The sequence below is a fragment of the Falco cherrug genome, chromosome 9, assembly GCF_023634085.1.
Source record: "Falco cherrug isolate bFalChe1 chromosome 9, bFalChe1.pri, whole genome shotgun sequence".
NCBI classification, from domain to species: Eukaryota; Metazoa; Chordata; class Aves; order Falconiformes; family Falconidae; genus Falco; species Falco cherrug.
This window is the reverse complement of record NC_073705.1, coordinates 3,730,186-3,754,295: the sequence shown is the minus strand read 5'-3', so window position 1 is coordinate 3,754,295 and position 24,110 is coordinate 3,730,186. Positions and strand designations below refer to the sequence as shown.

The window sequence follows — 24,110 nt, the reverse complement described above, 5'->3', positions numbered from 1 at the left end:
TTCCTGTAGCCTGAAAACAGGCTCCCTACTACAACAGCACAGCACATACAGCAGGGTGCTTGCCCTGAGAAACTACTTTAGCATCCAAGCCAGATCCAACCCTGGATTTGCCATCTCAATGTTTAGGGGAGTGCAAGCAAGATAACATGCCAGCTGTGTCAGGACACAGCAAAAACGGCTGTCCACAAAAGGGCAGGTGCCTCCCCAGCCAGAGACCACTAGCCACTCAATACCTGGCTAGTGCCCAGTAGGGATAACCAGGGTCAGGCACAGCCTCATGATCAACAGACCTGGGGTCTACCTAGGATGTTAGGACATCAATCTACAGGGGAAGGTCCAGATCAACAGCGCCCACAGTGCAGCATGCAAATAGCTTAGCTAAAATAAGTTAGAGACCAGTGCTCCTACAACATTGCTTAAGAAGAACTAAGAGCCCAGGCTGAGCTTAAATAGAGCCCTACGGCCTATGGGCAGGAGTGGTGGAGGCTCCAGGTGAGGCTGGTTAGTGCCAGTAAGGTTTATTAGTGCCACACACCCCGTACACATTCTGAGACCTAACACCTGTTAGTTTGTGGGGAAGCTAGTAGGTAGGTTTGAAGTTATGGCTACAGCTACTAGGATGTATGTGCTAGGAGTCATGGACAGTTTCTGGCTATGAAGCACCTAAATTATTCTCTTCTTCCTCTACAGATCAATTGTGGATGCAGGAAAAGCATCAGAGCCTGTTACTGCATTGTAGGGAGGTATGCTGAGACACAGCTTTATGCTATCAGGATATCTAGTGGAGCTAGTAATCTAGGACCACACCAACGGTAAGTATACTAAACTAGTGTTACTTTTGTCTTGTGTTTAGGAATTTTTCCTGCCTAGCATGTGGCTGTGATATGGCTGTGCAGCACTGCAGTACAGGACTCGGGCAGCGTTACCCACTGCAGCTTAGCAGTGAAGGGACAGTTCAAAGCAGGTAAGCCTGAAGAGCCATGGAATTGTTCTGCTTGGCCAGGAGTTGCAGTAAGCTTCTACTTTTCTGGTGGTATATGCTTTGCCTGAGGTGGGCCTGCCTGCATTTTCTTGAGAGGTGTCCAGAAGTCTCCTTCTTAACCTTCAGCTAGATGAATGTTTCTAGCTGAGCCCTAATACTACAAAACCTTCCTGCCAAAGCAGCTTCCTGAGTTGGCCCTGATGCTAGGGAGATTGCTTGAGACCAGGGGAATTTACCTTGCTAGTCAAGCTGTAGGATGGAGGCAGAGCTTGGGTGAAAAACTTCCTATATAAGCTTGGATAACTGCCAGCTTCTAGATTTTTAAAAAGGATGTGGGAAAGATTAGCACAATTGCTCCTGCAAGACCAACCAGTTGTCTTAATTTGCTTTCTAAAAGGGAGTAAAAAGAGCTGTGGTTATGTTTATGTGCAAGTTTACTGGGGCCTGTAAGTGCTGCAAGTTCAGTGGCAAGCCTGGTGGAGGCAGGACGCGAGAGATGGGGAAATGGAGCTGACAGGCACTTAGTTACCCAGCTGGCACAGTTTCAGTGCATGTCCTGTTGGGTCTCTGGCACAGCGTGTGCCTGGTGCCATTCAGGCAGCCCTGGTTCTTGGCTTAAAGAGGGTGTCCCTTGCAAGATCAGTGAGGTGAGCTTGGAGGTGCTTCCCTTCTAAGGGGAAACTGCATCTGTCATAACTCACCAGGCACATGCCTATCACTTCTTTTTTTGTCCCCTCATAAGAAACTGTTTTGGATAAAGTGTGTCCAAAGCTGCATGTTCCCAGGAGTGGTGCTGGGCTGTGACACCTGTGGTGCATGCAGGGCAGCTGGGGAGGTGCATTGCACAGGTACCTTCAGCAAGCAGGGGACACTGCTCAGTCCCGTGGCTCTCCTGTTATGCCACTGACCACTGATGTCAGGGATGTGAGGGAAAGCATGGCTCCTGCGTCAGGCCTTGAGCTGATCTGTAGTGGCGAGCAACTAAGCTGAGCCCTGGAGGAGGAGCAGATTAGCTTACAACTGCTGCTGCGGCTTTCTTGTGTCTTCCTTGGAAACATATGGTACTGGCTGCTCTGGGAGTCAGGACATGGCCTCAGGTCTGATCCTACTGGCATCTTTAGCCTCATGAATATCCCCCTGGAGCAAACAGAGGCTTCAGCCAGCTCCACTGCTGCAAGGCAGTGCTGGTGCCTAGCTGTATTTTTGAAGAGTCTAGAGGAGCAGTTTGGTCTTGACCTCAATCTTTGGGAAGTAGTGGGAGTGAGATTTAGGGACCTGGGACCTGAAGGGAGGGTGGAGTCCTGTGGTTAAGAGCAGACCTCAGGTCAGGAATCTCAGGCTTTGGTTCTCAGAGGTGCTCCTGTTTTGCCAGCTGATCCTGGGGCATGGGTGGGGAAGACTTGCCCTTGACAGTTCCTTTGCATTGAAAGTGCAGCTATCTCCATGTCAAAGGCATATTAAGAGATTGGCTGGGTTTCCTCAAGCCTGCTGGGGTCCCTGGAGGCTGGTGCTGTGGGAGGGTACAGCTTATTTTTAGGAGTTTGATATGATGCCAAGCCAGCACTAACCTGCTGTCCTAAGCTCTATCACCACCTTGTATGATGGCTTGGCACCTTGCTGGCTAAACACTTCTAGCCTTGCAAAGACTTTGGGGGCATTTCCTTTACAGTTGTCTAGTCTTAAGTGGGGCAAAAGACTTAATCTTTTCAAAGATGCCTGTAGTTCTGCAGCGTTGACTCCTTAAGATGTGAGGTGCATGCAGCACCCCAGAAGCTGAGTAGTCCATCAATACTGTTTTTCCTTGGACTCTTACCAGGTTCTTTCAAAGGATCTGGCTCTATAATCTCTCTGGCTGTAGGATGTCTGACACCCTCCATCAGTCTTGGGGCTGGAGTGGACCATGGCTGGACTTCTTGGTTGCATGGGAGATGTTGAGCTCACAGGGCAAACTCTGCTCTGAGTGCTGAGATTGCAGTGCTGCCAGGAGCCACTTTTAATCTGGTGAAACAGAAACCCATGGTGCCTTCTTTTCAGCTCTTCCCTATACATGATACCTTCCCCTTTCTTATTGAAAAAAGACTCTGGCTGTAGAGTTAGGGCTAAAAAATATATATATGGAAGTAAAGCAAGGCCAAGTTGTGCAAGTCAGGGTTGGAAGAGGAACATGCATGAGGAGCTCCCAGATGCACACCAATGCAGGCCTGTTCTGCAGCATCCCCCTCGTGAATCTGCTGCTTTCAAGCTCTCAGCATGTCCCTTGTATGTGTCTCCACACATCTCCACAGTAGCAGGTTTTGCTCAGTTTCCTTACTGTGCTTGTAGTTGCTCCTTAATCAACCTTTTAGGATTTCCACACCTTTTATACAATTCTGTGTGTGACCACATTGTCCCTGGGCTGGGTCAGGCTGTCTGCCTGGGGCCTATTGTCTCTTTTTTGCATAAGAGATTCCCTGCATCCATTGTTTTTACTCCCCTTCTACAGCCTTTCACCTTTCCCCATGTGAATCTTGAGGCTGAAGGTGGTGGGGAAGGGATTGCACCTTACTGTTGTGGAGACTAGTTGAAGAGTATCTCCAGAGATCTGTGCTGCAGCACAAGTTGTGTCCTGGGAGGCTGTACCAGAGAGATGGTGATTTGGGTTGTTTCAGACTATATTTGTCTCTTTGGTGCAGTGACTCACCTCAGTGAGGTGGGTCTGAGTGACCTGCTGGCACCCATGAAGCTCCATCCTCAGTGGAAAGTGCACCCCACCATCACTCTTTCTTGAAGGAAATCTGCTTTCCTTCAAGAGCATCTTTTTCCCTGAACATCTCTTTACCAAGAGATACTCCCACACTGTTGTTCCCCTAACTGCTGTGTAGGGAGATTATTTATGGCTCAAGCTGTGCTGAGGCCCCACCGCCCACATCCCCAGGACAGGTTTTACCATGCTGGCATTTCTGCCTTTGTCTCAACTGAGCAATGCTGGTGCAAGGGAAAGCCTGCATCCTGCATGGGTGCTGCCTGGGGCTGGGACAGTCTGAGGGGATTTCTGTAACAGCAGGCGTTCCCAGGGCATTACAGAAATGTTTTGTTACAGCTCACTGAGGCCCAGTACAAGCTTTTTCTACCTTCTTTCTGTGGCTTTGCTCTTCCAAGCCCTGCAAGAGGGGACAGCCGCAGGTAGGGAGGTGGGACACTGGGGAAGGCACTGGTAGTTGGGCAGGCAGCAGCTATCCCTTGCATAGACTGTAGTCTGCACCGGCTTTTCTCTGGTAAGACATTTTGCAGTCCATGTCCTCTTCCAGAGTGCCTTTCACCCTGAAAAATCCTGCCATGGTCTCACATGCCTGCCCCATGCAAGGGAGCTGCAAGAGGCACAGGACAGTGCAGGTGAGCACTGATCCAGGTCCCAGCAATGTTTGGGCAGGGGGACAGGCAGGGTCTCCAGCCCCACCTTTGTGCTCAGAGTAAGCTGTAAGGAAGCATTTGTGTAACAGGCTGTCAAGGAATGATATTGTCACCATTCATCCTTAACCACCAGCTTGGTGCAATAACAGATATGTGTATCAACCCATTAAAGACCTGGCTTATACTGCAGTGGCTTTTTAATATACAGCGAGGATGTGGTTGGGTGTTGGCATCAGAGGCAGAAGGCATTAATTAGAGCCATGTAGTTAAGTCTAGATCTTGAGGGAGCACATGCAACCTAATTGGTTGCCCTGGAGCCCTCAATGCAGAGACAGGAGGAGTTCAGCTTTGCTTGTGCTCACTGGGACCCATCTCCTGTGGGGCTGGAGTTGCTCCTTCCATGGTGCTTGCAGTGAACTGGATGAGGAGCACTCATCTGCTGATGGAGTGTCTGTGCCCACTTGCAGGGCTGTGCTGTACCCCGAGGCCAAAGCACAGCCCCACAGACTTTGGCAGTGGGGAGGCAGAATATGGCCCTTATGCTCTCTGCAGTGCCTCAAGAAAACTGCTCTGCCAGCCTCCCTGTGCTCAGGGGAGCAGCCCTGAGGTGCACCAGGGTGTTTATTCCAAGCAGAGCTGCAATTGCAGAAGTGCCTTTCTAGAGGCTGACCTGTGTGCCTTAGGGCAGGCTGAGCACCATCCCCTCCTGGAGCCGGCTGGGGGAATGAGTTAGTCTGCCCTGTCCCCACCCAAATATCAGACAGATCTGTACATCGGCCAAGACACTGACATCCCAGGTCCATCTCTTCCAAGCAAGAAATTCATTGTGCTGCCCTGATGACACCAACGCCTTCTGGCCTTGGGAGGGAGTGCTGTGTTGCAATGAGCAAGGGCAATGCTGGCAATAGAAAACTCCTGGAAAGCTGCCTGTGGCTGGGCTTGAGGAACTGGCAGAGCCCAGAAAGCTGAAAGGGATGATGTGGAGCCAGGTGGGCTCTCATGCACTACCTGTGGTCAAGACTGGAGGTGCTGAAGTACCCAAGTGACAGTAAAGAGGGCTCCCAGTGCACTGACCTCCAGGCTCTCTAGCTAAGCCCGCTGGGTTGGGGCTGTGGGGTAGAACACTGGGGACCTTGCTTGTGCCCTTCTGTCATTTTCCAGAGGGGTTCCCTGCTCCCTCCTGCCCCGCATCAGCTGGGGAGGGGCTCACAGCAGGAGGGACCAGGGGAGCCAGGGCTAAATCTTGACCCGGTGGAGCTTGTGTCAGTGCTAGCTGGATCCATGTATGTGGGCACATCCTTCCAGAGTTATAGGGCTGTGGGGAGTTGAGGGGGATATGGAGTGGAGCACAGCAGGGGAGAGGAACAGCAGCTGCAGGGGAAACAGGTGGTTTGGCAGGAAATGTGTTTTCTGGGGCTGGCCTGGCTCTCTGGCCAGGGTGGCAGGAGAGGACCTCTCCCTTACCCTCTGCAGCTCTCAGCAGGGCTGTCTGCAGGTGCTGGGAAGGCACAGGCATGCCTCATCCTGGTATGGACATGCTGGGAAGGCTCTGAGCTCTTCCACTTGGTTAAATTTGTCACTCCGGCTGCAGCTTAGAGAAAAGCCTTCCCCCCTCCCCACCCTCCTGCCATCGAGAAGCTGCTGAAGGAATCAGGTCGCTGATCCCACATCAGTGAGGCCCCTAATTAGCCTAGCTTCTTGCAGTCTGCTGGGAAAGCCGGCTATGTGCGAGGCAGCCTGGGGACCTGTGGTCCCCGGTGTGTGGGAGAGGGGCCCTGCGCAGGCAGAAGCCTGGAGAAGGAGGGAGAAAAAATGGCAGCACGTCAATGCATTAAACATGAGGAGAGCCTGCCCAGACTGCTGCTTTCTCCCCTCATCCCTATGTTTGGGAGCGGATAAGGGGATATGCTTCCTGGGTGGCTGTGAGGGCAGGTGGGCACAGATCTGGGCTCAGTATGGGCAGGGAAAGCAGCAAGGAAGGATAGGTCTCCCCACATCCCTTACAGGCACGGCACGCACATGAGGCCTCTGCTCCCTTGGGCCTCTCCTCTCCTGCACATTTAATAACGATTGCTGGGCTGGGTAATAAAGTGCCGCTTAATAGCGAATCGATCTGGCGACCTGGGCAGGCAGCAGTGCTGGCTGCCAGCCCCAGTGGCTGCCACTTGCAGGCCCAGTGTGGTGGCTGGGGTGCCTGCAACAGCACCCCTCACCTTGGCGCCTGGCTGCCCTGTATGAGCTGCTGGCACACGCTGCTGGTGCTGCTGGAGCTCCTGGGGCAGGGTGTGAAGGATGGGGTTTTTTTTCCCTTCTAGCACAAAGTGGTTTCCTGAGACTGGGATGGCATTTCCCATCTTTGGGGTGGCTGGTGACACAGTGATGGCAGGTCACTGGTGGCCTGGGACGCCTGGGTAGCGGCCATGGTGTGCTTAGGTTGAGGACCTGCAGAGGGGCAAGTCCCTGGTATGGAGTTTGTGCCCTGGGGCAAGGGCCAATGGCTCATCAGGGTGGCCAGTGGCCCAGGCCACATGGCAGCTTCTGTCTTCTCATTTTCCTGGTCCCTGAGCAGCAGTGGGGCACGGGCCCAGCCTGTACCCTGCAGCACAGGACACAACACACAGGGCTGTGTGTGCTCATGTGTGAGCACGTGTGCCTGTGGTCACACGGGAACATGTGTGCTGCTGAGCAGGGACGTGCCACGCGGTGATGTGCGTGCTGATAAATGGAGATGTGCACATCGGGACACGGGGCCGTGCACGCTGCTGTACGGGGCTGCATGTGCTGGTGTGTGAGGCCAGCTTCACACGGGGGTGTGCACAGCAGGGCACCAGGACCTCATGGTGTTACAGCGGGATAGCGGGGTATGGGGATGCTCATAGCAGGATATCAGGACCTCATGGTGTTACAGTGGGATACTGGGACCCGCCCGGTGATAAACCGGGACACGGGGATGCGCACAGCTGGACACGTGGACGCGCATGGTGCTACCCGGGGACACGCACCACCGGTGCCACTGGGCGGGGCGCGGCGCCCGGCAAGGTTCCCCATTGGCTGCCGGGGCTGTCAGCGGGGCGGAGTGACAGGCCCGGCCCGGGATTAGCGCGGCAGGGAGCGGCGGGCTGGGGCCGGTGGCACCGTGCCGTGCTGCGCCGCACCGCACCGGGCCCGACGGGGCGGGCCGAGCCGAGCCGTACCGGCGCCAGCGCGGGGCAGCGGCGCGCAGGATGCAGCGGCACCGCCGGTAAGGCGGGGGGCGGCGGGGAGCGGAGGCCGGAGCCGGGCGGCGGGGGAGCGGGGAAAGTTGCAGCAGTTGTTGCGGGGGCCGGGGCGGCTCTGCACCCCGCCGGCAGCGGTGACCGGCGGCACCGGGCTGCGGTGGCACCGGTGGATGCCCGGCGGGGCCGAGACCCGCCCCGGTGTGCCGGTGCGGAGGGAGCGGGCGGGCGGGGGCTCCCTCCTCATCCGGATGGATGTCACATCCACTCAGGGCTGATCCCCCCGAGACGGGAGGTACCGGGCGAGGGAGGCCGGGCTGGGGGGGGGGGGTGGGGAGGGGGGGGCAGGCTCAGCTCCAGCTTGGAAGCGGGGCACGTTCCTTACCTCGACACCCCCCAGGAAAGGGTCCCCTGTTGGTCCCAGGGCCGCCAGGCGCCCCTCCTCGGTCACAGCTGCGTCCCCCGAAACCGCCTCGTGTCCCTCCGGGGTGCAGAGGCACCGGTGCCCGGGCTCAGCCGCCGCTTGCTCTGCCCAGTCCCCTGCCACCACCGGCACCGCGTCCGGCCCCCGCAGGCCCGCGGTGTGAAATCAGCGCTGCACCGCCTGCTCCCCCTGCACCCCCGCTGCTCCCCCCGCTCCACCCGTGCTCCCCCTGCTGCCCCCGGCCGCCCCCGCAGCTCCTGCTGCCCCCGCACCGCCCGGCGCTGCCCGGCCCCTGTTGCACGGCGCCGGGACGGACCCCGGGGCACCCCTGGGGCCGCCGGAGGAGCAAGTCTCCAGTACGTGCGAGGTGGCTTATGGCTCAGATGAACCCCCCCACGGACGCGCAGCTCCCGACCCCCCGCCGCAGCTGCCGGGGGCTTCCTCGGAGGCGTGCCCCGGGCTGACCGGGCAGCCCCCCGCCAGCTCTCCCTCGCACGGCTCACCCCAGCCCGCCGCTGCCTTGCAGCCCAGCCCATTCATCACGGTGATTTAAAGAGCACAGGTTTGATTCACGATTTATATCAGCAAGCAGAAGCCTTAGCTCCGTCACTGATTTTTCATCGTGGTTGCAGTTGTGCTTTTTACCTTTCATTATTAATGAAAAGCTCACTCCGCTGGGTGGTGTAGCCATCCAGCTTCCGCAGGCTGCAGGTGGGCATAGCCTTTACTCTGGATTTGATCATTCTCCTTTGATAACCAGGAGGACACGCTATGGTTATCCCATTTATTTTCGTAATAGCTCACATGTATTGAGATAGGCTGGGTTTTGTAGATTTGTTATGTTACGGCGAATGCCAGCTATCCCTAGTGATAACTTTTTTTTTTTCCCTTGGCATCTGTGTCAGTCTGCGTTGAGATAAAAAGTGGAATTTCATTTGAAATATATGAACCCCGCATCTTCATTATTTATCAGTTAAGTTCAGCAACCTTGAATGTGAACACAACCATAACAGGAGAAAAAACCTGCTAAAACAGTAACTGATATATAAAGCAAAACAGTATATTTTTGTGGTGAGTGAATTACAGATTGCTGTTGCTTAGCAGGAGCCGGACTTTTTAGCAGTGTGATAATGCAGATAGATGGGCGCCTGCCCCACAGGGGTGATACGGGCTATTTCATGAAGTTATGTCTCTGCATCTCTGGAGCCTAAACACCCTTGAAAATCCAGTGCCCCATCCTTCAGCAATTTAACCCTGTCTGTCTTGCATTCAGAAACAGGGAGAAGAAACCATGCTTTCCTCTTTTTGCATCTGGCATTTGGTTTCTCACTCTCAAATGATGAGATCTAAGTGAGGGACTTAGTATCTTGGCGTCTGTCAGAAGGCAGAAGCAGCCAAGGCAGAGTCTTCTCTGCACACGAGGAATTCAGAGAAACTCTGTGAAGGATGAGTACAAGTTTTATCTCTGCTGGGAGAAAGAAAAATGTCAGCAGCCCTGCCTGCAGAGCCGGTGGGGGCTCGGGGTCCTGCCTTCCCCCACAGCCACCTGCAGCTGCTGAGGGGGACTGGTCCCACCTCTGGATACATGGTGTCTGGGCAGAGGTGGGCAGGCAGGTGAGCGTTCCTCCAGGGCTGGAGATGGTTCTAACCCTGCTTTTTGGATCTGTGGGTGTTGACAGCTCTGTCTGCACCCCCGGTAGAGGCTGCTGCATGTGCTGGTGTGACACACTTTAAACCCAGGTTGGCCTCCAAAGGGAGAAGCTCCTTGCTTGTGCTGCTCATGTTAAACTCCTTGAGCAAGTACAATTGGAGGATGTCTCAGTGATCCAGTGTATCATTTTTTCCCCCTTATTAAGTTATTGTAGTAGGCTGTGGGTAGTGAATAGATTCAGCCTAAAGCACGATGAATGAAACCTGTTTCAAAGTGCATAGTACGCTCTCTCACTGTGTCTGGGGTGCTGGTCTGTGGGGCGAGTGCCAGAGCATCCTGGCACCCTGGGGAGAAAGCAAACACTCTGGGTGCCTGGGGACCAAGCAAAAGGCTGCCAGTGTTCCCATGGTTGAGCTGGTATGAAGCCCACAATGAAGCTTGCCTGCTTCTTGCAGCAGGAGGCTTGAAGGGGGTTGTTTCACTTGGAGCATCCCTTTCTCCTGCTATGAGGGCAAGGCACCTTTTCTCTTCTTCCTCACGGCCTCAGACTCTGTCTGGTGTCCTCCTTCCCCTAACCAGCTCTCCTCGCCCTTGTTTCAGGGCTGCCTGAGGATGTGTCACCCCAAGACCTGGCCATCATCTCAGGGGTGCCGGGAACCCACCTTGCCATCCCCTTGTCATCCTGCCAGGCTCCAGACCTGACGTCTCCGTGCCCTCCTCCGGCAGGATGGCCCAGGTGGGAGGACCTGTCCGCTTCCACCCTGAGGAGGGCTGTGCCACCTCGCCCCCGCCGTTTGCCCGTGGGCTGGACCAGAGGTCCTGGCTGGCAGGGGGAAGCCCCAAGGCTGGGAGGGGCACCCCCCCACGCTGTCTCACCCCCAACCTCAATGCTGGCCGCCTCTACCTCCTGCGCAAGGGCCTGGCCTCTGACTCCCACCGATGCCCCCTTGGACTCTACAACAGCACCGGCTCCTTGGCCCGCAAGCCAGTGGAGGTGGCTGCCTTTGGCAATGGGGGCTGCCCGGGCACGGGGCGCCTGACAGCCCCCTGCACCCCGCGGCGGGGCAGACCCAGCCCAGTGCTCTCCTCCTTGGGTAGCCGCAGCCCGCTGGTGGCGACGGCCCCGGAGGGACACAGCTCCATCGTCACCTTCCGCTTCATTGAGAAGGCCAGTGTGCGGACCTTGGGTGGCCCACAGCCCCCCCAGCCCTGCTGGGAGAACGGCCCCCGCAGCCTCAGCCGCAGCCTGGAGCTTGCTGGGGACACGGGGTCTCCTCAGCCCCAACCCCTGCCCCAGGAGCGGCTCCTGCACACACTGAGGATGGAGGCATCTGCATCTGACCCGCTTCTGGCCAGGGGCAGGACCCCGGGGGACACCCGTCCCTGTGGGAAGGAGCCCTGTGCCCTCAATGCTGACGGCCTCTGCCGATCCCTCGTCAACGGGCTGCCGGAGGACTTCCCCACCCTCGCCAGGAGCTCCCTGAAGCCAGAGCCCCGAGCCCAGGTAGGTGCCAGGCGCCCCGCTCCAGGCGCAAGCTCTGCCCCACAGTTCCTTGCCTGCTCACCACTCTCCCCTCCGCAGGGCAGCGCCTGGCCTTACCACCGGCAGAGCTCAGCCCATGCCCAGCGCATTGCCCAGGCCAAGTGGGAATTCTTCTACGGCTCCTCGGATGCCCCGCAGACAGGTAAGAAGTTTGGCAGGGAGGATGCCCACAGCTGCATCGACCTCTCCTTTGCAAGATCGAGTTGCTGCTGAGGCTCCCCCTGGGGCTGTCTGTCCCTCCAGGCTGGTCAGTGCCCACTGGACAGCTGAGATTCCCTCAACATCGGCCAGTCTGTGTCCTCCTGGGGCCAGATCCTGCACCTGCCAACCGCCATACGAAGTGTTGTGCAGAGTGGGCGATACAGAGCCCTGAGCCCCAGCAGCCCCTGGCTGCTTCTGCAGAAGGGTTTGGGGTTCGGGTGGGGGCTCAGGGCTGCATGTGGGCACACCAGCGCTGACAGCTCCCTGTCTCTCCCTCTCCCACCCTTTTTCCTTCTGGCTCCCCATCCCTGTTCCTTGGTGCCCACCACATGTGTGACCCCTCTCCTGGGGTGTGTGTGATGCCGCAGGAGCGGCTCCCCAGCACTTTGTGACCCTGAGTGCTCAGGGGTCCCTTGCAGGCTCCTCTGTACCTGACTCTGCTCCCCTGGCTGAGCCCCCCCAGAAGCCCGTCCACTCGCTGCCTGCCGAGCCACCGGGGCTGGTGCCCAAGCACAGCCTGAGCCACGTGGAGGTGGAGATAGAGATGTCTCCTCCGGGCAGCCAGAAGCCCATCTCCTGCGAGACTGGGATTATAAAGAGGACAGTGAAGTACTCGGAGACAGACCTGGACACAGTGCCACTGAGGTGCTATCGTGAAACCAACATCGACGATATCCTGGCAGAGAAGGAGGAGGTGGATTCAGCGATTGAGAGCCAGAAGGACAGCGAGAGCAACCCAAGCTTTGGGGGCACTCCGGGCAGGAGGAACAGCACACCGGAGGAGCCCCCCGCCCCGGGCACTGGCTGCCAGAAGGATGGGCCACAGGATGGGGACGTGGATGAGGATGATGAGGTGTTTGAGGCTATGAGGAAGGAGAACAGGGAAAGGTGAGGCTTCATGCGCGTGGGCAAAAGGCTCCTCTCACCCTCCTTATTGTCCCTTGCATGGCAGAATGGGCTCTGCCAAAAGAGTGTCTGAGGCAAAAATCCCAGTAGCTCCATGCGAGCTGTGTGTGTGGGTCAGACGGGGTCCTGGATTGTCCCGCTGGGATTGGCTCTGGGAGTAAGCCCCTCAGCGCCCTGTGGGAAGGGTAGGGCTGCGGGTGATCCACCCCTGGGCGCTGTGCTGCGAGCCTCACTCCCCTGGGGTGAGCCCTCCAGTTCAGGTCGCCTGGCTGAGCGAGGCTTCCCAGCACGAGTCCCACCAGGTGAATTATGTCCTGCCCCAGGGCTGCCGGGCGTTGGGGTGACAGTGTCAGGGCACCTGAGCCCAGGCCACGTCCTGGAGCTGCTGCGTGCTGGCAGGCGCTGCTGGGCTGCCCTCCCCTCCACAGGTGGCTCCGCATCAGTGCCAGGAGCGGTCTCTTTTGCTTGGCCTCTGTAGGTGTTTGCCATGTTTGGGTAAGAGTGGGGGATGTGTTGGGCTGGAAAAAGCATTTTGTTGTCTTTTGTGTTAACTTGTGTGGCAGAAAAAGCCTGCTGGGATGCTGATGGGGTGGCTGACGCCAAGGCCAGCGTTCAGTTACCTGCCTGTGGGCAGCTAGCGCCATCTGAGCTGCCATCTGCCCCGTGCCGGGCACCGGCAGTTAGGACCTGTGGGAGGTGGCATTTTGGCCTGGTGGCATAAGACTCTGCCTGTGGAGTGTCCCCTGGAGTGGTGGATTGACTGTGAGGAGTGATGGGCATCACCTGCCTGCCACAGGAGGTATCATGAGGGCAGGAGCTCCAGCACACTCTGTGGGACAGCCACCAGGAGAGGAAAGGCCCTGGCAGGGAGCAGGAGGTGCCTGTGTGGGCAGTGGCAGCCAAGGGCATCTCCTGACATACGTATCCCGAGATGAGGGGGCTCAGCATCATCAGCAAGTGCTCTGCAGGAGTGGGGAGAGTTCTCGCCTGGGAAGCACAAAGCCAGTGCGATGCCTGAGACGCCACATGGCAGCATGCACTCACCTGGCTGTGCAAAGGGCAGGCAGGGAGCATTTAGGTGGAGGAAAAGGAAAAGGGAAGGTTTGATGTCGGCAATGGGAAAAGATAATGAAAATATAAGCCCCAGTGGTGCCCCTGTGCTGGGAAGGAGAAGCACAAAGGTGCTGGGCTGATGGGGAGGGAAGGTGTGTGTCACATGGGGAGCTGGGCTCCTGCCAGTCTGTCCAGCCCTTGCATCTCTGGTGGAGGGGACAGATTCATCCCTCCCTGCCACCCACCTTGTCCTCAAAAACTTCAGGTTCTAGAGAAAAGCAGAAAATAAGCCATTCTTAGTACATTTTTTTTCCCAAATGAATAGTGATAGAAGTTTTGTGTAAAGTGTAAAGTTATTATCACTGCAAAGAAGTTCTTCAAGTTATTGTAACAATTATCTTGTGTAGTGGTATTTTATTTCCAAGTATGTACTAGGTCTGCTACAGGTCCTCTGAGCTTGTAAGCCTAGGCCTGCTTCTTGCCCCCTGAGACACCTTCCTGTAGCTCCCCAGACAGTGCTAGAAGCCGGGATGTGTCCTTAAGTGCATTGTTGCCCCTAAAGACAGTGCTCCTGGTGTAATTAATTACCAATGTGCATATAGGGACATCATGTTCATTTTACATGGCTTCTGTGTAGACCAGTGTTTTTTTCACTTTGCAGACCCCTGAATATTCCCCAAGTAGGTGCAGACCGTGCAGGCAGCATCTTGAAAATCCTGAGCTTCAAACCATGAGCTTGTTTGGTTCCTGCATCACAGGCCTGGGTTTCTGCTTACACACCATTTCTGAGCTCTGCAGCTGCAGTCTTCCTCCCTGTTTACCAGTCACCAGTATTGATGTTTTCTACTTCAAGCTTTCTGCTTTGCCTGCTGACAGGAGGGGTGATGCTGGGGTGATATAGAAATAGAAGCCCCCTGAGCTCCCTGGAGCCAGAACCATTCTGCTGCTGCAGGAGCTGCTGTACCCCAGGCATGTCCTGGTAGCTGGGAAGGACCAGCCCTTCAAAATTACTGAAGCACCTTTGGATGCTGATTTGCAGCATTTAGACATGTAAATCCCTTTGAAAATCTAGCCTTCAGGGTTTAGCACCCACTGCAAGGGGGATTTCAGCTTAGTGCTATCTTGTTGTCCTTCATATTCTGGCTAAAGGACATCTTTGGTGATTTCCCTCCTAAAATAAGAGAGGGTGCTAACAGCTAAAAAAATCCAACACCAAATCAAACGGGACATGGAAAGCGACAGAAGAAATGGTGTCTTCTTCCAGCAAATCCTCTCCTTGATAGAGTCAGAACTACTGACTCTTAATGACTAGTCTAAGCCTTTACCGTCTTTATTCCTGTTAGTCCTGGAGAGCCAAAACCCGTCAGCAAGAGCTGGATCAATTCCCTTCCTCCTTAAGCATCGGCAGACATGCTGGAGAAGCTGCTGCACGGGTGCCTTGGGCTGATAAGAGAGAAGAGGCTTTGCTGGGGGGTGCCCCACGCCCCTGAGACACAGGGGGCTGGCAGGAGCAGAGGCGCCTGTTCTCCCTGCAAGCAGAGCAGCCTTGCCTGGGAAAGCCCTTGGATTTACTACCTGGGGAGCCTTTTCAGAGCCTTTGTGCTCGCTCCTCGGAGGTGAGAAAATAGCTGGCTACAGGGCAAGGCTTGTTGGGGATTAAAAAAATGGTTACGGCTTCGATTTCATCAAATGCTTAAGCATGTGCTTAACCTGCCTCGGTAGCCACAAGCCTCTGGTGTGTTGTGCTGAGGCTGAGCCTCTGCCCTAGCGCTCAAGGTGGCTGCAGAGCCACAGCTCAGGGTGATGCCCCCACGTCCCACAGGCTTGGAAGGAGGGGGATGCTCGGGGCAATGCTCAGGGCAATGACAGAAGACATCTGCCAGTGAGCTGGGGGAGGACGGGGGGCAGCATGACCACAGTGTGATGGTGAGGACATGGCAGGGGAGCATGGGCACCCAGAGGGGGCTGCAGTGCCTGTGGTTGGTAGCTGTGGCTGAGCACGGGTTGGAGGTTGGACACTGAGCCCTAGGAGCAGGCAGCTGCCAGGCTGGAGGAGATGTGTGAAGGAGCCTGGGGGAAGCGCAAGGAGCTGCTGGGGCTGGTCTGTACAGGAGCTTTGTTCAGAGAGGAATAAGGTGAGGGGCTGCTGGGTGGTGCTATATAGCATCACCTTCTTCTTGCTCAGCTGGGATCCCCGGACAGTGCCTGCCATGTCTGTGCAGGCAGGAGGAATGGGGCACGGCTGGGGCAGCCAGGGGTCTGGAGGGTCATAGGAGCATTTAGCAGAGAGAGAACACCACTGTGAGGGTCTGAGGGAGAGAGATTTTTCCCTCTTCTCCCCGCTGCTGTGGATGGCTCTGCAGCACCAGGCGGGGGGAAGGGGCCCCTTCCCCTCCATCAGCCATCCCGCGGGCAGACCTTCCCCTGCTGGCTTTGGCACTAACATGCAATGCAGCGTGGCTGTAGGCTCCTGGGATCTGCTTCCCCTCTGTACCCACCTGGCCCTCTCCCAAGGAAGGCTGTGACCACCTCTCCCACCCCAGCTCCAGGCTGGAAACCTATTTACTTTCCCGCTGCCATCACCCTTGCGCAGATGCTCAATTACAGATTCTGCGTCCCCTCCTCTCTGCTCCTCCCAGCCACATTTGTCTGGCTTGGTGATGGTGTGGTGACCCTTCCTGGGGGGCTGGGGCAGGGGGATGGGCAGTGCAGCAGGGGCTGATGAAATATCTGTGTCCAAACAGGAGTGGTGTGTGCAAGCAGTGTTGAGCCTGGCTGTTGCGACTAGTTCCTTCTGGAGATGAACAGCTTTGTGCTTAATATTTTGGGGAGGAAAGATTGCTTCCAGAGCTTGGACGGTGTAGACAAAACCAGCTGTGCTTTTTCTGTGGCTTGGTGGCAATATACTTGATCACAAGAATGAGCCCAGCTCCCTCTTCTGGGAAGAAGGTCCCTTCTGTCTGCTGGCATTGTCCTCCCTGGCACAGCCCATTGCCCTCCTTAAAGATTTGAGGCACAAAACTAAGTCAGCAGCGTTAGCTTGGTTCAGTAGCACACAGCTGGGTGGTAGGAACTGTGAATGCACATCACATCTGTAAAGCTCATCTGCAGATGTTAAAGAGGTCTCCTTTGCCTTGTCCTTGCCAGAAAGCCACCTCAGAGGCAGCTGCTCCTGGGGCTTCTATGGGCATGGTAAGAGCATCACACGGTGCTGTGCAACCAGGGAAGTGCTGGTGGATGGGCGAGTCCAGCCTTTCCCCTGCCCTGCTTACCTGCAGGTGGCTTCGCTGTGCTCCCCTGGGAGCCAGCCAGCACTCTGGGGGAGCCAAGCTGCCAGCTCTTGGCCTGCTGAAGTAATCAGGGTGAGATTTTTGAGCGATATGTGAAGGCTAATGAATGAAAATGATTTAGTGCTTGTAACAGAAATGCATCTTCTCAGCCGTCTGCATGAAGCTGTTTGTTCATAACAAAAGTTATGACAAGCTGGAGCTGTTCCTCTCTTTTAATCAGAGGAGAGAGTGGCATAAGAAGTGCTTTTCTGCTGCTTTAATAAAGTGATAGCGGCTTATGAGTAAAGTAGGCTTTTAGGGCTGTGTTTATGCCTGTACGGCTGGAGCTTTGATGTTGCCAGGGTTGGAAATATCCCTGATGCTCAGACAGATGGGCAGGCTTCGCTTCCCCTAATTTACAGGACAAAGCACTTGGGTCTTCAGGGTTTAGAAACTTCTGTGTTGGGCTGGACCCAGATCTGCATTGGAGACAAGCTGATCCCTGACAAGATGGTGAGCCAGGACCAAGCCTGGCCTCTGGGACATGGGCCAGCTCAGGTCCTCAAGCCCAGAGCTGGGTGTGAGGTTCCCTCTGTACTGCCTTGAGAAATCTGGGGCTCAGCACCGCCTCATGCTGGGTTTCAGACATCTCCTGGGACCAGCCAGCAGACCTTGCAGGTAGGTGGGTGCTGGGCATGGTCTGAGGGTGGTGCTCAGCAACCACGGTGCTGCATTCATGGAGGAAGGTGCCACACTGTCCTGAGCAGCTTCAGAAGGAGCCTTCTGGATGCTGGGAGACCTGAAAGCTTGTGGAAAACTCAGCCAATTCCAGATTTGGTTGGAAATTGAGCTGAATCACATCCTGCTTCTGGTGCTTGAGCCCTTTATTGGATATAAGCACAAGTCGAGTGACTGGGAGCAGTAGCCATCTCATAAGCTTCTTAGGAGGATGAACTACTAAAGGAACAAAAGTCTGTGGCGCATTAAAGGAGAAGCATGTGTCTGGAGGGAGGCCAGCCCTGTCCCTCTTCCCATGATGTCTTGGGCAGGTGAGGCATTTCCTTGGAGGTCTACAGATGTTCAGAGGAGATTTCTGCCCTCCCCAGTTTCCTTCTGGAGCAGTGTGTGGGCTTTTGTTTTGGGGCTTTGATCCTTTGCTTTTCAGTGACCTGCTCTTCTCGCTTTCTTTCGCTCTAGGATCATGGACCGGGACACACAGGATATGCTCAAGTCTCCAGTGCCCTTCCTCCTAGGGCACAGCCTCTCCAAGGATGGCATGGACTCTTTCAGCAAGCATTTTGAGAGCATCATGGAGTCCCATCGAGCCAAAGGCACATCTTACACCAGCCTGGACTCCATTGACATTCTCTCCTCCCCAGCCCGCACCCACGGGACCTTTTTCACTTTTGACCTCCCAACCCTCACCCCAGAAATACAGGGACAGATCCGAGACAGCGCAAAGCTGATTGAGGAGAACTTTGCTCCTCTGGCTCACTTGGAGCCAGACTCTGGGACCAGTTCGGCCACAGATGCCCCCTGGACAGAGAGGGAGGAGGAGCGGGGGAGACGAAGGAAGGGTGCTCGGCACAGCCCTTGCCACTCAGAGGACAGCTTTGGTACCCCTTTGGCCTCCAACATGAGGTGAGTGACCAAAACTGCTTGCTGTCCAGCTGGGCCACCGAGGCTCAGTGTGGGGTCTAACCCTGTGCGGCGTGTTTTGCAGCCGGAGCCTAAGCTGTGTTTCTGGGGAAGTGGGGAAGGGTCAGGACGGGGAGTGCTAGCTTTTCTGATGAGGCCAGCGATCACCACAGTAGTAGCACGTCGATGGGAGGACATCTCCTTTTTTCATCTTTGCCAGCTTTGTCAGTGCTGGGGGGTTGTGAGGTTTTCTCCAGCCTAGCAAACAGATTGTCCCAGGACTTCAATCCCGTGGTTTGAAGTGGTTCCCATAGCAGGACACTCCATCATCCATGGTGGCTGTGGGGAGAGGCCAGTCAGAAGTCGAGTACCAGTAGAAATTCAGCAGCCTTTCTGTCCTGGAGGCCAAGACTTCCTGATACTGCTGCACCCCTCACCATCTGAGTAGTAGCCTCTTGTTTCTTGAGGACAAGAGTTCCATGGTCTTGTACCTATTGTCCTGGCCTCTGGAACCTCCTCAGCCTCGTGTACGTTGGGAGATGGGCACGGCCCACCAGAGCCTCCCTGTACGTTGCTCCAAGCCTGCCTGCACCTGGGCTCCAGATGGCTGCCCCATGCCTGGGGCGATCTCTGGTGCAGCAGGCTGGGGGAGCTTGGCCCCACCACTTCCAACCTGTCCCTGTGTGAGACCATGTCCAGGCTGAGGCACTGCCTTCCTGCACTCATCCTGCTTCCAACAAGGTCTTGGGCTGAGGCACTTGCCATGTGGCAAGTTGGCAAGCCACATCCTTTCCCTTTTCCAGGGAACGTTCATCCAGAGTGTGGTCAGGTCCAATCAGGATGTCAGGTCTGGTGCTGTGGTTCAGCTGCCGGGCTGGTAGCTCTCGGGGAATTTGATGTCTTAGTCATGCCGGCACTGGCCCTCCTATTTGCATTGCCTCCCCACAAGGTCTCTCTGCCAGGTGACCTTCTGTGCAATGCCAGAGCCTCTTCAATCCCTCATCCACTTTCTAGGCTTTGGACTTTCCCACACCGAACTTTTTTGGGTTTTGTCTTTTCCAGACCAAACCTAATGTCAGTTCTTGTTGCAACCTGCACCATCCTCGTAGGCTCGACTTGGGGTGGCCAGGTGGGGATCTGAGCCCTGGTGCCTGCAGTTAAGAGAGGAGAGTGGGGCATCACATCTGCTCCTTGGTCCCTGGATTACTGCAACATAATTTTGGGGCAGTGATTCCCTTCTTTTGGGGCACTGACGCTGGGGATGTGATGGCACAGAGTCTGGGCAAGGTTTGTGCAGTAAAGCTAGTGATGTCGGGGAGGCACGAGGCAGCAAAGAGTGGCAGCATCCAGCCATGATCAGTGCTCTCTGCAGGGACAATTGGCTTCCTATTCCTCTGCCAAGGCAAGGGAGCGAAACAGAGTGCCCTGGAGAAACTGGGAGGACAGTGTCTGACTTACTGCCCATGGAGTGCCGCTGTGCCACAGCCGCACTGCCGCAGGGGCACAGGGAGGTGAGAGTGTGAAGGACAGGTGCGCTGGGAGGGTGCAGACACACAGCTGGCAGCAAGAACGGCAATGAGGTGGCTTAACAGGGGTTTTTCCTCCCTGGTTTATAGTCAGTGGAGTGCAGAGCACACTGGCAGTGCCAAGGATGCTGCGGCACCGTGCTCCCCTCCTAGCTCAGGTTTCAGAGCAGTGCTGGGCTGCAGCACAGGCCATGGAGGGGTGTTGTGTGTCCCCCCCGCAAACTGCATCTTTGCTGAGCCCCTTCTCCTCTGCCAGCCCCCGCAAGCAGGAGTACTTCTGCTTGGGTGGCAGGGGACCGCACGGGAAATGCAGCCACAGCCCACAGTGTGCTCCCTGTCCTGGGGACCCCGAGGTTTGGGCTTTCCACAGCACTGCAAACACCAACCTCGCCTTCTGTTGCACATGCAGAGCCCCAAGCAACTGTCTTTCCCATTAAAATATGATTCCTTTGGTTCCTGGCAGGTCCCTGCACAGCTCTTCTCTTAGACCCGCCCAGGCCCCCTTTCTTGCCTGTCTGCGGGCAATGTTCAGACCTGCCATGCTGCCAGCGCTGACCTGAAGCGGAGGCTGCAGGAAAAGATGGGAAATGAGGCGTGGGGAAGGAGGGCCCTGCCACAGCCCCCTGGCAGGCAGCAGCCCAGCTCTCTGCTCCTTGGCACGGGGGAAGCCTCCCCTGCAGCCCCTGTGGGCGACGGTGGGCAGGGAGGGGGGTGCAGCTGCGATCCGCTGTTGTGCCATGGAGAGGAGTGGAGACTGGGACTGGGAGCAGGAACTAGGCTGGGAAGCAGGGAAGGCATGGGATGCCAGGGGCTGAGACAGTCCATCATCTGCAGGGTCAGCCCTTGGGGGGCAGGGCTTTCTGGCAAGGGAGAGGTCCGAGAAATTTCCTCCTTCCCCATCACTGGTGCTACCAACTTTCTAGAGTCCAAGTGTAACAGACCATGAAGCTGAAGCTTCCCAAGTAGTTTGACAAAGAAGTGACTGGGCTGATTGCTCAAAGGTTCCCATGAGCTGGAGCCAGCAGCTCCTGGTGCCTGGCAGGGCTGATCTGCTCGAGCGGGGAGTATCCCTGTGATGCTCCCATTAAGGGGTGTTTAATGGAAATTGCTGGGGAAAGGAACTAAGGAACATCAGCAGCCACCATAACACCACATCACCCGTGCCACTGGGACCAGAGCGGGGCATTCGTTACTGGCCACGGCCACAAGCAGTACAGATGGACTGACACTAGCTCAGATGGCCTGGGGACCCCGGGCAGGGGGGGGTGTCTGTGGGGGAGGCTGTGCTTTACACTGGCTGTCAGTCTCAGGGTTGGCAGAGGTGACTGCAGGCTGCAGGGCTTTGGCGTGGGGGGTGACTGGTGACAAATGCCAGGCCCGTGTGTGCTGCCCTGCAGCTGCCCCCCTTGTGCCCCCAAACCCTTTGTCGTTAATTGTTGCGATGGGCTGGGGATGGCCCTGCAGCCTGTGACTTGCCATCTCTCTCAGTGGCAGGGGTGGCCAGACCAGTGATGTCCCCTGCGGCCGATGGCCCTGGGTCACGCAGCCTTGCAGCTCACATCAAGGCTCTGATGTCCCTCAGCAGGCGATAATCTGAGACTCTTGACCTTGTACATGGGGAGTGTGCCTCAGTGCAGACCCAGCCTCCCCGGGTGCTGGCGTGCCTGCACCTCCTCCAGTGGCCTTGGCTGAAAGGGAGGGAGCAGTGGCTGAGCAGCAAGGGTCCCAGTGTGGGACCCTCTCCCCAGGACATCCCACGGCAGCACCCCCAGCATGGGGCAGAGGCTCTGTGAGTAGGTTATCACCCTGTTAGGGTGGGAGGCGAAGGTGTGCAGGTCCCCCACTCTCGCTAGGCAGAGGGCTGTGGTTAAAGCAGGCTGTCCCCGGGGCCCTGACGGTGACCTGCAGACCGCATGTGGGGGCACAGCCCTCCAGGGCTGGGGGGCTCCCTCTGGGGCTGGCCGGGGCTGATGCGGTGCTGGTGAGATGGCAGGGTGGGATCCAGGGCAGCCCCGGGGACTGCAGAGAGGTTGCTCCTGTGTTGGCAGCCAGACTTTGTGAATGCAGGTCCAGCTTGCTGGAATTTGCCACGCTGCTGGGTGCAAGTGGGTGCCCAGCATGCCACCTCACTCTGCACGCAGCCCGGAGCTGCCCGCCCCACAGACAAGCAAATTGGATGTAAATGGGCAAATTGCATCTCTCTGGGGGTGCAAGCCCCCTGAAATCCAGCCACCCAGCTTCCCCTGCCTGCCCATGGTGCTCCCCTGGAGCTGGCCTTGGCCCTGGGCACAGCCATGCTGGTCCCTGAGGAGTGCCAGCAGAGGGAGAGGACGTGACATGCCCGCCCTGCGAGAGGCGAGTGAGGCAGGCTCTGCTGGGACCTGAATCGGGATCATCGCCTAGGGCAGGACAGAAGGAAGGGCAGGCAGGAGAAGCAGCAGCAAAGGGCTGCAAAACACTTGGTGAAAAGGGCCAGATACCACAGTGAGGGGCAAGGTAAGCTCCACTGTGCTTCTTTGTAAGGTCCCACTGCAGCAGTTGGTGAGCTGGTGTTCCTCGCCAAGGCCAGTACAGGTCTGTCAGCTGGCCTGAGGTCCCGGTTGGCACTGGGCAAACTGGTGAGATAATACCCTGAGAGCTGTGCCCAGTTTGGGGCCCTGGGGGGTGGATTTGGGGTGTAATGTGGGAGGTTGTGGGTGAGGGTGAGCAGAGGAAGGAGGGGCGAGGAAAGGATGGAAATAGGGGAAGGGAGGGACAAAGCTAGGGCACAGGATGAAGAGGTCTCCCCAACAAGTGTTGGCATACAAGAAATGGGACACAAGCCCGGGGCTGGGGGGACTTTCCCCATGGCATTTCTGTGTTAAGCCATGAAGGGCAGCAGGAGCTGGGACAGAGAACGCATCAGCCTTCCATGGCACAGAGGATGGGGGCAGCTGGCAGAGGCATGGGCAGTGGCACATCCCTGTGGGATGCAACCCCTTGTGTCAGGCGTTAATTCCAGCCCCAGGTCTGACCCAGAGCACCTAGGCTGGGCTTTGCCCAAGGGTCTGAGAGACCTGGGTTTCCCTACACTGACCTCATGGCATCTGTGACTCTGAAGGAGAAAACCCTCCACCCAGCAGGTGAGCAACCAGATTTTGAGGCTGACTCCTGAAACTGTTTGGTGGTATTGCAGAGTCAGCCCCTGTCCTCTGCAGGAGTAGTTGTGCCCCCCACAAGAGGGGCTGGTGGGATGGCATCTTGGAGGACAGGCAGGCATGTCTGGAGAGAGCTGGTGCTGCAGGGGAGGCTCTGGGAATCTGCAGAGAAACAGGAGGGAATAGGGCAAAGCTGCCCAAAGTTCGGTCCTGCCTGGATCTGGCAGCAGTAATGCTGGCGGGTGCTGCTGTGGCTGTGTGATTTGAGGACCAGGTTGGACTCCAGAGCTGCCAGAAAGCAGGAGCAGCCCCGTCTGTAGCTGGAGGCTGGCCTGGCTGACCTTCAAGTGTCCTCCCAGCCCTAACTTCAATTCTGCGAGGAATGAACCAGCTCAGATCTTGGCTGTCATAAATCAAAGTTGCTCCGCTGAGACCAATGGAGGGAGCTGCATTTATTTAGCTCAGCCAAAGATCTGGTCTGGTACATTCTTAGCAGCAATATTAGGCAGGCTGGGCTCACTTGGCGGAGGCATAGGTCACCTAGCCATGCGTGTGGGGCATCAGGAATCGAGGGCAGAGTGCTGCTCTGCCCCATGCATGTGTCCCTCACAGGCTCGGACCAGGCTCCCTGCCCTGTCCCTTGATGGTGCAGAATGCAAACCAGCCTCCCGTGGGGAGCAAGTGGCACTTGGATTGTGGTTGAAGGGTTTGAGTTTCCTGCAGCAGGTGTCTCACCTGAAAATGTGTCAGGCAGGACCTGGACAACCCAGGGGCTCAGCTGAGCACCCCCAGCTGAAACCAGTGGCCACCCAGCCCACCCTGTCCCCAGAGATGTCTCTCCTTCCCCACCGCTGGGAGCAGGGCATTGGTGCAGGAAGGGTGCCGCCATGCAGATACAGTGTGGGAAGGGTCTCACCATGCAGATACATCTCTGACAGCAGCCAGGAGCTGGAGGTCAGCCCTCCAGAGCAGGCTTTGCTGAGCTGGTGCTTCATTGCTGCCCCACATCCAGGAGAGAAGATTTGGAACTCCTGGTTGCTGGCAGCCACAAAGAGAACATGGTGCTGAGTGAGCCCCATTTGTGGTGGCAACGTGGAAAGGATGTTGGGGCTCCTGCAGTGGCATGCTGCATTGCAGCCAGCAAAGGTGCTGCGGTCTCTCCTGCTGGACTCCAG

General features: G+C 56.6%; 1 protein-coding gene across 6 annotated transcripts in view; it reads left to right on the top strand.

The window, feature by feature from the left end:
- Positions 1-24,110, top strand: part of PSD (pleckstrin and Sec7 domain containing) — a 47,562-nt gene that overhangs the window by 1,772 nt on the left and 21,680 nt on the right. For 2 of the 6 annotated variants that reach the window (XM_055720789.1, XM_055720787.1), the window contains exons 1-5: positions 7,471-7,613; positions 10,263-11,166; positions 11,245-11,347; positions 11,826-12,294; positions 17,832-18,275. In XM_055720789.1, the coding sequence (XP_055576764.1) occupies positions 10,390-11,166; positions 11,245-11,347; positions 11,826-12,294; positions 17,832-18,275 (1,793 nt within the window). In that variant the 5' untranslated portion in view covers positions 7,471-7,613; positions 10,263-10,389. Of the gene's footprint in view, positions 1-690; positions 813-853; positions 965-7,470; positions 7,614-10,262; positions 11,167-11,244; positions 11,348-11,774; positions 12,295-17,831; positions 18,276-24,110 lie in introns of those variants that run through there. The other 4 variants (XM_055720786.1, XM_055720783.1, XM_055720784.1 and 1 more) reach the window with 3 other exon arrangements.